This window comes from Microtus ochrogaster, chromosome 15 (genome assembly GCF_000317375.1).
Source record: "Microtus ochrogaster isolate Prairie Vole_2 chromosome 15, MicOch1.0, whole genome shotgun sequence".
Classification (NCBI taxonomy): Eukaryota; Metazoa; Chordata; class Mammalia; order Rodentia; family Cricetidae; genus Microtus; species Microtus ochrogaster.
In genome coordinates, this window is record NC_022017.1 from 45,621,914 (window position 1) to 45,635,509 (window position 13,596).

The 13,596-nt window shown below is 40.7% G+C and overlaps 1 protein-coding gene across 1 annotated transcript in view; it reads left to right on the forward strand.

Moving 5' to 3' along the window:
* The window catches only part of Mrpl13 (mitochondrial ribosomal protein L13), a 29,101-nt gene extending 23,245 nt beyond the window's left edge, over positions 1-5,856 (forward strand). The window contains exon 7 of the mRNA XM_005354604.2: positions 5,608-5,856. Coding sequence (XP_005354661.1) covers positions 5,608-5,629 — 22 coding nt within the window. The 3' untranslated portion in view covers positions 5,630-5,856. The remainder of the gene's footprint in view (positions 1-5,607) is intronic.
* Positions 5,857-13,596: the final 7,740 nt, after the last annotated feature.

A 13,596-nucleotide genomic window follows, 5' to 3' on the forward strand; every position in this document is an offset into this window, starting at 1 on the left:
GGATTCTGGTGATGTCATGTTGCCTTTCAGGTTGTTGGAGGAATTCTTGCATTGGCGCCTGCCCATCTCTTCCTTCAAATGGAGCCAGGAGAGGCCTGGTGTCTTGGTCCAGGTCTTTGCTGTGACTGACTCTCTGGGTGGATCTTCTCAGTATAGGAGCAGGAACTGTTCCTGTCTGGATAGAACTCCTCAGCACTGACACAGGGATGCCTGGTATCCCCCTCTGGGTGGATAGCCCGTCAGGATAAAACTCCTCAGCACTGAAACAGGGATGACTGGTAGCCAAAGACACCGAGGACAAAAGGGCTAACATGGGGAGCAGGGTGGAGTCAAGTAGAACACAGGAGACCCTGCAGCACAAGCTGGAGGTGCCCACGCTCCCTTGCGGGGACCTTCATGCCTACCTGGCAGGCAAACACTCACCCCTCTGGGTGGGTAGCCTTAGTGCAGGAGCAGGAAACTGTTCCTGAGCCAAGGCCCGGGCTTTTCTTTATGGGTCGTTAAAGCCGTGGTCTTTTCTCCTAAGTTATACAACACATGGTAGCTTCTATTGCCAAAATAATAATTGATATACATTTACTGAAATTTTATCATGTTCCGTATATCATGTGTAGGTATATTAATCATTTAGCATAAACCATTCAAAATGTAGTTTTCTCTGCATATTAGAGCTGGCATCAGGTTCTGATAGTTTTTAGTGCATATGGCCAGGAACAGCTTCTTAGACAGCCGGCTCTGCCCAGCTGCGGGACTGAACCCTGCACTGTCATTACTGCAATAAGGAATAGACTTGAGTTAGACGTAATCTTAATAAGCTTACATTTCAGTAACCACAAGGAATTGCCCCTGCTGCCTGTATCATTGATGTTGAACACTTTGTAAATTCTAGTAAATTCTGTATAGTTTGAGGCAAAATTAAAGTATCACAAATACCATTCAATTCAGTGCACTGAAAGTAGAATTTCTTATTTTTGAATGTTCACCTTTATGAGATGAACATTTCTCTCCTTTTGGAAGAAGAACTTCAAATAAACTTTTATTCCACTAAAAATAGCTGAACCAGGAATATAGTCTTACATTGGAATGTAATCATTAGAAATAATTCAGGATCCATCTGATGGATGGTGCGTCTGCAGAGACATGACTGAAGCAGGTGTCACTGGACTACACCAGGAGTAAATACTCTAGGAAATAGCATCCTTTGGGTTTTTTTGTATCCCTGGTAATGAAAATTATATGGGGACTTTTTGTTGACTTTTGGTAATAGAGAAACTTATAAAATTTTCTTTTCGAAGTTATAGCTTTCCTTTTCGAAGTTATAGTTTTTCAACAACAGTAATAATTGTCAACCAAAACATTAAACCAGCAAATGATTAATAAGTTTGATTTCATCTTTATTAAAAAGTATCAATTGGGATTTTATTTAAATCAGTGATTCTCAGTCTATGGGTCACAACCCCTTTGGGAGTCAAATGACCCTTTCACAAAGGTCATCTAAGATCATTGGAATACACAGTTATTTACATTACTGTTATTAACAGTAGCAAAATTATAGTCATGAAGTAGCAACAAAAATAATTTTATCTTCGCGGGGTGTCACCACAACGTGGGGTTCTGCACTAAGGGTCACAGCATTAGGAAGGTGGAGAACTACTGATAGGAGTTGTTCCGGCGCTTACAAAGGTTGTGTTCTTTCCATCCTACTCTCAACACACGCTAACGCACTTTTCCTAGTTGTCTTTAGTCATTTTTAAATACCGGGAGGAGATAAGAGATGAAATCTATTGATAATAAAAATCATAGCTTTTTACTTAGAATTTCTCCTTATTTATGAGAAGAAATTAACAATTAGCAGGACTATTCTTTCTTTACACTTTAGTTGCCTGAAATTTTAGCTGTCAAGTGGACAATTATTTTAATACTTTCAGTAATTATTTCCATAATTGTTGCAGTTTTGCCAGCATATTACACAACTCCAATAATTATATACTCTGCGGTACTCTTGTTGAAATGGAAATTTTTTATTGTGTAGGCTAAAAATAAAACTTGGATCATTGTAGACTTTAGTTTTGAGTTTTACTTAGTTCTGTAGGTGCTTTTATTTGGAAAGACTGCATTGCCTTTTAATCTCTCACTTGTTAGTGATGCTTTATATTAAACAAAATTCACCTTTATAGAGAAACTGAGTGGAAATTTGAGCGTCTTTTGTAACAGGTCTTTCTCTGGCCAGCCAGCTCCCAAATAATGACATGCAGACTTCTTAATTATGAAAGCTAGGGCCGTAGCTTAGCTTGTCCCCTTAGCTCTTATGACTTAAAGTAACCTATTTTTATTAGTGTACTTTTTACATCATGGCTTTTACCTTTCCTTCATCTTGCACCTCCTGATTCTTCTCCCTCGCTGGGTGGTGACTCTGCTCCTTCTCAGAGTTCTTTCTCTGCTTGGAAGTCCTGCCTATACCTCCCATTTAACTCTCTATTAAACACTTATAGTGAGTGACACATCTTCACACAGTGTACAAATATCCCACAGTATTTTCCCTTTGTCTGAATAAAAAGGAAAGGTTTTGACTCAAATTGAATAAAATTATATACAATAAGAAAAATTATATAAGAGTTACATTCACGCCAAGGAGTGGTATCACACACCTTTAATCCCAGCTCTTAGGAGGCAGAGGCCAGCCTGGGCTATAGGTGAGTTCCAGAACAGGCTCCAAAAAGCTACAGAGAAACCGTGTATCAAAAACAAAACAAAAAGTTATATTTACAATGTCCAGTTGGTTTGCATTTGGCAAATTCAGAGAAAATAATCCATTATCTATCCTATCTTGGTAAGTCCAAAGTTTTATTCCTAATTTACTTTCTATCCTAACTTGTATTACCAACCCAAAACTATCTTTTTAGACCTCAAAACATTTTCTTAGATACACACTGTAAGCTTTTATGTTTCTAAACCTTATGCACTTTATAAAGATATTTAATTTTCTTTTTTGAATTTGGTAACAAGGAAAACTGTGAAACTATAACAATCTATTCTTTAACTTCATCAGAGACCTGAGAAGAATATATTACTTGAGTAAACAGGAAGTGCATAGCAGGCAACTTCCAAAACTATAGAAATGACAGAAACATCTGGTTGCATGGACAATCAGCCATGGTTTCTCTCCAACTTTGAGACAACCATCTTTAGTATGCAGGCTAAAGAATATCACTTTGATATGAAACGGGAATTTTGAAGGACTGACCTACCTTGTCTTGCAAAGTTTGGTAGTCTCTTTTGTGTCTTGCTTGTCCAATTTGGACAGCATAATGTCTCTGGTCGAGGGAAGGGTAGTTTTTTATCTGGTAGCTAATTTTGCCACAATGAACACAAACTCCATATGGAGGTTCTTTATCATCCTTTTTTTGAAGTAAATTGGTGATGCCAGGAACAGACAGGTCTCACTGTCATGAAAAGCTATTAAAACACCTTAAATGCCATGTTCTGTAGGTCTCTGAAGTGTTTGAAGACTACCTGTCTATCTAAAATATATCTCTGTTTAACCTGGAAAACATCTAGCATGAATACAAGTTTGACTATTATAGATGAATACTAATCTGTATTTCTTAATTATACTTTACATTTTTAAATGAACTACATGGGTATACCATAAACAAGAGTAGAAATGCATATCAGTATATTAAGCAAAAATAACCTTAAATTTGTTTCATATACAAAAATCCATACTAAAGTAAAATATTTGAGATTAGTAGGTTCTTTTTAGTTTGAAAGTAGATTCAATAATCTACCCTTTCATCCTATCATTTCTATATCCTCCTTTTTTATCTTTTTAGAAAAAGATCCCTAAATTTAATCTTCTTTAATTTTTTTTTTATCTGACCATGACTAGTAACAACTTGTAACTAACCCCCTCTAAACAATGACAAAAATCCATAACCCACTGAATGACATTAAAGCAATCCATTCCACCTCTTGGGAATGAGGTTTTCTATGTCTGGACCTGGCTTTACTAAGCACCTGCATCATTCTCTGAGTGTGTGAGACAAATCTTAAACTGCTCTCAGCTACCACGCAGCTCAGCTTAGCACATGGCACTGGCTGCTGGCTCCCACCCACAGATAGCAGTCAAGAGCTGCATCTGCATACACTACAGCCTGCCTAAGTGACCACACCATTAAGAAGCTATGTCTGGCTCTGTGTTGTGTGTTTGGAACTTTTCTTTTTAAGCTTTCTCAGGTCCTATGTGGAAATATGTGCCCCCATGTTGGATACCATATTTAATGAGTCTTTCTCTGTCCTATAGCCAGCTCCCAAATTATCCCAATAATAGCCCATTATTCTTGTCTGTGTTAGCCACATGGCTTGGTACCTTTATTTCAGTGAGGCAGTCACATCTTGCTTCTTCTGTGGTGGGCTTACAGCTGCAGAGGAATGGGCTAATATGTTATAAGAGTTAATAAGAAGCCTGAGCTAATGGGCCAATCAGTTTATAACTAATGTAGACCTCTGTGTGATTTCTTTGGGACTTAACGATTTGGGTAACCGGGCAGGACAGAAACCCCGTCAACATACCTTCTCTAACCCTGTAAGGAGCAGGGATCCAGGTTGGCAGCTTCAGGGTTTGCTGTAACTGCTAGCTAGCCTGGTCATGTGTTGTTTTCCCACAAGACTTAGATTAATTTGCTGTTCCTCACTGTTGCGGGAGGTCCTTCCTCTCCTCCAGCCTATAGCCGCTGAGATACCAGCCCATTGGGGCGTGGTCTCTCTCCCTTTAAAAAAACGGCCACTTCCCTCTCCTCTCTCTCGTCACTTCCTGCTCCGCCAGCGACTAGACTCCCTTCCTGGTTGCGCAGAGGGCTGACAGTGATCTCTAAGTTTTTTCCCCTTTAAATAAATACCACCCTAATAATCATAATTCCAAACTGCTGTGGCATTGTTTGTGACTTACGCCTTCACATCACAGTCAAGAGCTATTAGCTGAGCTTAGGGAAGACGGAGCTTTCCGACACTGCTATCCAGTTCCAGTGAGTCTATCCCTGGTGTAAGCCATAGACCTGGGAATTTATAGTGCTGCAGTTACTTACATGAGGCCTTCTAAGCAACCATTCTTCTGGATAGGAACAGTTGTTAACATAGAAAGAAATCTATTTTAAGTGAGGGGAAAAAAACATGACTTTAAGAGTTTTGTTATCTTGTTTCTTAAAAGCACATACAGCATGCATCCTGAGGTCAGAGGACAACATGTGAGCGTCCTACTGCTCTTGCCCTGGTGTGGGATCCAGGGGTCAATCTTAGGTCGTCAGGCCTATGCACCAGCACCTCTACCAGCTGAGCCACCCACCAGCCTGAGAAACTGAGCTTTTTAAGTTACTAAGTACATAGGTGTTCAGGCACCTATATGGTTTGTGTTCTAGAGTGCTCCAAAATTGTCCCCTGCATTTTGTGATACTTTGGTTTGAATGTGTTCTAGAAATACTGTCATTAGGTACTTACTTCTCATTGAGCAATCACTTCCGTTTTAAAGGGGAAAAGTAATCTTTCTTCTACAGCCAGGAGAAAATGAAATAATGATTCATGAAGAAATATACACTGTTTTTTGTCTTTCAGACCTGAAGATTATCGACTGTAGGAAAATGGAAATGGTCAAAAACAACAGCAAGAGACTGAATACTTCGTGAGGAATTCCCATGACCGAGGACAGAGAGGAAACAGCGCTTGATCTTGCTGTGCGGACACTCGAAGTCAGACCTCAGCAGGAGATTGCAGTAGAACATATTACTTTACAGAAGTGTCTTATAGAACCTGATTTAAATGGTGTAAATGTTAATAAAATTGCTTACTTAGTTATATATTCAATATGTCACAGCTTACAGAAAACAGCCCCCGTACAACATGCAGTTTAAGGAGCCAAACATCCTTATCTGTGTGTGTTTTCTCACCAAACAGAGTACTGTTCTTTTACCCGTGAACAAGGCCCATCCTCCGTGTTCCTTTCTTTACCTGTTCTATCTATCTTACCTCCTGTTCTGCCAAACTCATCACTCTGGCTTAGTGCAGTAGTGTTTGCTCTAACGAGTATATGCTGCTGTCATTTTCTCCTGTGTCCTACATAGCCAGTCCTGTTCTTTATGGTCTTAGGAGATGTTAGAGGGTATAGGAGGTGGGGCCAACTCAAGATGAGATTCCTCTGGTGTGCCTTTCATGAAATATCCCCCATGCTGCGTTTGGGCTGCTTGGTAACTTACTCATGCTTCCGTGAGCAGCTCCAGTGAGCTCATTGGTTCAGCAAGCCATGCACAGGTAAAATCATTGTTTTGGTTTGTTGACCTGTTAGGTTAGTCAGTCTTACAGAATCTTCAACATAGCTATGACTCTTTTTTCGGGAACCTTTGTGTACAGTTCCCCTGTTGGCCAAGCATCATTTTGTACATGTGGGAGCCAGTGTTGTTTTATGTCCCATGGTGCTAGGAGGGCTGGGTATTAGGCTCTGGTAAAGATGAGGCTGAGTGGGCCGGAATGCAGTCTTTAGGAGAAGGAAACAATGAAGCCAGTGAGAAAAGACACCCTTAATATTCTCGGCCATCATTCGCTGGGTCTGCATCTTATTTCATACTACATGTGTCATAACATTTATGTGAACACATACCGGACATCTCACAGCTAAGTAGCAAGATTCATGAGTATGATTAATGAGAAGACATAATGTCTCATTTGTAGTTTCATTAAAACTAGGCTCAGCATTTTTTCAGTCATTTAGGAAAAATATACCATGTACACAAATTCTCAGACTAAAATATATATCAAAATTCTCAGACAATTTTTAAAGAATTAAATATAAACAATTTAAGAAATGTATGAGTAAGAGAAGGAATGTCAAAAGGGTTTGGTTTTAGTTACCTGGTGTGTACTCAGTTGCTGATGTAGTTGAAGGTGAGCGTTGGCCAGTTCTGGAGTCTGCATGGATATGTGCTCAGAAGGAGCTAGCTCAGTTTGAGGGAAGATAGATGAATCCCAGAGTCTGTCTTGTTAAGGCTGTAGCACAAGAGGTCCTTAGAAGCACCTACAAGGGTCTTTGCATCCAGGCTGACGGAACTCTGTGATGTGATACCTTCTCCATTGATAACAGCACCTGGTTTTATCTTTCATTCATTTAGTTCTTCATTGGCCAGAAAGTCACTGTGGAAAGACTAGCCTATTCTGAATTGCGTAATCATTTGTATGATTCTGTAATCCTGTGCAGTGCCATTTTATAGCAGAGAGAACTCAGATAGCTCTTTGCCCAGCCATCATTTTATAAGGTGATAACTGATTTCTTTTTTCCCCAAATAGATCCTAGATTAGAACTAATGGGAATGTATTTGAATGAGAAAGCCAAGGGCTTTAGTCACTTATACAACTGATTTTTTTATAGTTCCATTTGTTTATTAATCCTTAACCCAGAAGATTGACAATCATATGCACAAGGAAAATTCTACAACAAAAAGTCAAATTTTACAAAAAGATTTAAGTATGTGTCCATTAAGATGACTTTTACATCACTGTAATTTAGCAAAAATGCTACAAGAAGGGAAAAATCATCCAACAGAAATTTCCCTGTTATAACAGTGACTTTCTGGCAGTCGCAGCCAAACCATGAGAATTGGAAGGATATAATGCATCAAAGATAAGCATTATCAACAAGACCAAATATCATAAACGTGGTTTAAAATACCTTTAAGAAGCACAATGCGTAGTGATGAGGCGAGCAGGCCTGCTTTTCGTCCCGCCCAGCTTCCACACGGCTAGCTTTACACCTGAAATAACACAAATTGTATTCATTTAAACACTGCCTGACCCATTAGCTCTAGCCTCTTACTGGCTAACTCTCACATCTTGATTAACCCATTTCTATTAATGTGTGTAGCACCACGAGGTGGTGGCTTACTGGGAAGATTCGATAACCTACGTCCATCTTGGGCCGGAGCTTCATGGCGACTGCCTCACTTCCCTTTCTCCTCCCAGCATTCTGTTCTGTCTTCCCCGCCTACCTATGTTCTGACCTATCAGGGCACGCAGTTTTCTTTTATTAATTAACCAATGAAAGCAACAGATAGATAGAAGACCCACCTATATCAACAATGTAAGAAATTCTAAGTTACTCATCTGGGTGGTCAGTGGAGATGATCATCGCCAGCATCTTTAAAGTTCATTGTTGTATTCTCAGGTGAGGCTTGCACGTGTTCGCTGTGAGAAACGTGACTCTGAGGTTCACCTCCACTTCCGCGGAGCAGGAGCGGTTGGGAGTCCCTGGACAGAGTACTTTTCCTCAATCAGCATAGTCTGCCATGTGCTATCCTTTTCCTTTAATTGATGAAACCATCAGGCTTTCCTTATCCATCCAGGTAGACTACCTAATTCTGTGTGTTTAGTTATCATATTTGAAAGACCTTTTTATGGGTCCATTTCTTTTTAATGGAGATGGCTTAGATACTTACTTCTTTGGATTCGAAGTACTTATTTCTAAGGAGATAGTGGATGTTTTCCAAAGGAGTAAATCTTAGAAGAAAGAGCTTTAGTTGTCCATATATTAAATAGATATAAATATTTATCCATTAAATTAGTTCCATTATCATTATTTAATTTGGTAAGAATGTTCCAAGTAGGAAAAATTCTCTTTAGAACATTATACCTAATGTTAAGGCAATGGGTATCTAAGAAGTAAAGGTTTTGCCTAATGAAAAACACATATAAGATGTATAGAAACCTAATTTAAAGTTTTAAATTTCTCATTTAGTAAAAGGAAAATGCCCTGTTTTTCTAAGCCATTTTTTAAAGATTTATTTATTTATTATGTATACAACTTTCTGCCTCCATGTATACCCACACAGAGGAGGGCACCAGATCTCTTTACAGATGGTTTGGAGCCACCATGTGGTTGTTGGGAATTGAACTCAGGACCTCTGGAAGAGCAGACAGTGCTCTTAACCACTCAGCCATCTCTCCAGCCCCCTTTCTAAGCCATTTTTAAAACATTACTAAGTATCAGCATAATTTTTTTAAAAAAAATTATTGTAAACAGAATCAAGCAGTTTTATCTCAAGATATGGAATTTTGGCCTGAAATTTTTTAATAACTTCTGTATTATAAACAGCTTATCAGTTATAATCCTGCCCATTTCCCTTGTTTAGTGCTCACAGTCTGTAGCATTTTGATCCTCTAACATTGCATTCAGCTCCATTTTGGTACAGTTTCTCTTAGCATCCAAAGTCTCTTTTACAATCAGAAGCATTTTCCCTTTCATCATCCTTCTTTTCCAAAGCTATATTGCATACTTCTAAACTTTATCTTTTTTTACTTGATAATTTTTTCTTTATCATTATTATTGCTACTTTATAGAATTTAGAAGACATTTTAAAGATAGTTTTAAATAAAAATTTAGGTGAAATAAAATTCTAATTATATATATAATTTTTAACTTAGAACCTGTTTTGGAAGGGAATCCTTATCAAGATGTATAACATTATCTGTCATTGTTTAGTGAAACATTTATCTTATTACTCTGATGATCCTGCTATTACCTGTATACTTGTTGGACAAAAACTGGATCAAAACTTAATTAAGGTTTCCTGAGTTAACCAGGACCCTATTGAATTTATTAAATAGATTCAAAGTACTTTATGTTCAAAGCACTATTTATGACTTTATTTAGAAATGTCTACTTGTAAGAGTATTACCCTCTCTGCCAGTTTCTAAACCTGAAAAAGAGGTTGGAGAGATGGACCAGCATTTAAGAGCACTTTCTGCTCTAGACTGGAATCCGAGTCCCAGCACCCAGGCCAGTTCCTGCAAGAGTCAACATTTACCCAGCCCCAACAGGCTCAGCCACCTGAAAGATGCTGGAAAACCTGGGCTGGAGCAGGAGTACCTCAATATAGTGCCTCCCAAATGAGCATGGAGACAGGATGTCAGCCAGTCACCCCATGTCTTGGGGTCAACCAAGACAGCAGGAAAATCCAGAAAAGGCTCCATGACAAAGCAGGCATTTTTATATCTTTAACTTTGCTTATTCTAGTTCTTCCGCTAACTAAATAACTATAGCTGGAGAGACTGAGGAGTAACCTCTCCTGGTCTAGGTGAGCAGTACCTACAGGATGCTAGTAATCAAGGAATGCTGTCTTCTTCAAAGGCGATTGGAGAGTAGAATTGGGTTGTTGTTTGTTTTTGTAAGGTATAACAGATGCACTAGGTTTAAAACAAAACAACACAGCAAACTGCCTCCAGTGCTTTCTGCTTTTCATCTCTGCCCTTCCAAGCTGGAGCTAGACTCCGCATTCGCCATGCGCCTCTTCTCCTATGCTGCAGTTGACCGACTTGTTTAGCCACCTTCTAAGAACAAGGCTAAGTGTCAGGACGCTCCTGGAAAAAATTCCCTTTGTGGGACAGGACAAGTAGATCAAGACCTTCAGAGCTTAGAAGACCCAGAGGGATTTTCAGCCAAGCTGTGCAAGGTGAAGAAGGTGGAATCTGAACTGGATTCCCTCGTTAAGAAAGTGTCAGCTTTCCAAGACAGACATTAAGGCTTCATGCAGCGCACGCCTGTCTGCGCTCTATGCACTACCATCCAGTTCCTGAGCTTCAGGCAAGGGGCTGGAGGTTGAAACATACAAACACAGAGACAACACAGATAGAAAGACAGAGACAGGAACCTCTAGTCACTGGTAAGAAGCCCCCTATTCAATAGCACCATGGAGGCTTATATACCCAAAGGTCAAGTGGGCCAACAGGTGAAAACCTTATCCTCTGATCCACAAGGCCAAGGCAACACGTGCTCGTGAAGCAGAGCTGGTAAACAACTTTGACACAGCCTTTAGTAACTCAAATCAAAAGGAAAGGAAAGATCTCTAGCAGGGAAAAGAAGCTGGAGGCCAGGACTCCAAATGGTCCCAACAGCTTCCTGTCAACATAGGTACGAGCACCTGCAGAGATAGCATTGCTCTACTCTGCCCAGGGCATCTGCACAGAAGGCCAAGGTGTTTTGCAGCCTCACTGCTGTTTGGGCTACACCTTGGAAGAATGGGAATCTGAGATGGCACCAGGAAAACAGATGGTGAGCTCCAGCTCAGGGCCAGTTTTTAGTAGGCTACCAGCCAGTAAGTTTCAGTATGTGTTTTTTACATGAAGGAAGCTTTAATAGGATCCCTGAAGAGACAAGCGTTTGTAACCAGGCCATTTGGATGACAAGGTACTCTTTGATTTCAAACAAACCTGACTTAGCTCTGCTTTTGCTACCTTCAGGCTTCGGTTCCAAAGTTAATTCCTAGTAAGCCCTGTCGGACAGTGGCTTGAGAAGACGGTTGTGTTGTGGGGGGCACCTGTGCTTTACAGGCTGCTGGAGCTGGGCTCCACACCTCAGGCTGCACGAAACCCTTGCAAATAGATCCTTTGAAATTCCACTGCCTTTTGGCTGCTTCTGCAGCAATCACAAACCGAGAGGAGTCTGTCCAGCTCTTCAGAGGGAAGGCAAATTCACAGAATCCAAATAAAATATTTGGATAGCTTGTTAAAACAATATTGCCAGCAATTTTTCCCATTAGTACACTGTTACCCGCATGGTGTGGAGGCAGAGCCAGGAAAGCATGGATAAAATGTGAATGCCCTTGTTCTTCAGAAAGTTGACCTAGAAGTTGAAACTGAAGTGCTGAGTAAGCAGCGTGCCAGTCTGTGCCGTGCCACCTTTCTGCTCGGTCATCCAGGCCGCATTTGTGACCCAACACTCACTAACCAGAGCCTGAGATACATATGTAACTGAAATAGTTCCTCCTGCTATGGACACCTCACTCAAGTGAAGGCAGGCAAGTAATATAAAATCATAATACGGAAGTCAAACCTAAGTTATATACAGTTACATAGTAGACTTTAAGTATGAGGTTTCTCAGCTGTCACCACAGTAACCCTACATAATGGCCATCCCCAAAACAATATATTTTATTCACATATGCATGAGACACGGATGGAGTTCCACTGACTGCAGCTAGGCTTAGCGGGCACAACTGCACCATTTATCATAGATTCAAGTCTTGTCCCTGCGTCCCTGGTTATCCTTGCATCAGCCTCAGGGAAGGCAGGAAGGGAGATGAGTAAGCTGACGGTGGTCAAACCCACTGTGGTATGTGTGTTAGCGTCCGCTGACTGTTGTAGGTCACAGTCATGGGCTTGGGAAGTCTTCCAATGGGATGAAAGGGGTGCAAAGGGTGGATGGGTTTGTATTTAATTTACCCAAAATGAAATAAGAAGGCTACGAAGCATCAAGAATGTCACAAGTAAGGCATATTACAATGCACAAGAACATTTGAGCGAAAACTTCAAGGAGGGACATTATCTGGGAAAAGAAGATTCAAGGCATACAGGAGTGGCTAGTACAAGCACCCTAAGGCGGGGCACATCCAACGTCTTCAGAGAACGGAGGTTGAAATGACTAGCCATGAGGCAAGTAGTGGAGACAGAGTTAAGGACTGTTGTAAAGCGGTGTAAGAACTTTGAAGCAAGACAAGGCTTACCTCTGAAAGATTGTCATGGCTGAAGGATCAATAATTGACTATAGGAAGCAAGGACAGAAGCAGAGAGACTTGTCAGAAGCAAAGGGAGGCATCTTGGGCCAAGGTAACAGCAGAGGGAGGGGGAGAGGCGGCTAGACCAGTGAGATTTGGGGATGAGGAAGATGACTGAACATTGATCCACCTTCAGCCTCCTGGTAACCCAAAGCTCACCTAGAGCTTTGCCAGGGTATACTACTAAGAGGAAAGGAGGAAGAGAAGGAAGCAGATCGATCAGGCCATACTAACAGAGACATGAGCAAGGTGTAACAGGATCTCCTCACATTCGACCTTGCACACCGTGTGCTGTCCCTGAGTTTGACATAGTTCTGAGTCCTAAACTCGAGGCAACTGGGGCAGCAGACTTATTCACTTGCCTGGAAGTGGCCTGTGAATGAATATATCAGCTTAGAATTGGCACTATACAGAGATGGACTGCATCGCGCAACTTAATAAAGATGTGTCTGTGTATCTGTGTGTGTGTGTGTGTGTGTGTGTGTGTGTGTGTGTGTGGTATGCTAGTCGAAATCTATCGATGCTGACAGTCCTAACAAAGTGAACTCAGCAACAGTGTTGTCCGCACATCCCCCATGCGCACAATTCTATTCTAAGCCCTACAGGGACTAGAAGGTGAGAAACTCCAGCCCTCAAAGAGATCTCCCAGTGCACATAGGACTACTGACCTGAAAACAGAATGTGAAAGTTTTAAGGAAGTGCCCCTGCGAATCATGAGGACGAATGTTAGCGGCAGTTCCGTGACCCAGATCCACCACTGTTGGAATAACCTATATTTGTGTGGTGAGCTATCATTAGAGCTCTACTAAAGAATTCATAATACATTATTTGAATTATTACGAAAGAAAATTGAGGGTAGGGAAGAATGGAATGAACAGAAACCATGCTGAGGAAGGTCTCTGAGGCCCTGCCTGCCTCCGATTTTACAAGGTAAAGTTCTGGGGCCTCATTTTATAGTGCTTTTTAAAGCGCTAGAAAACTAAAATGGTGCCCTGTGGCTTTGAATATT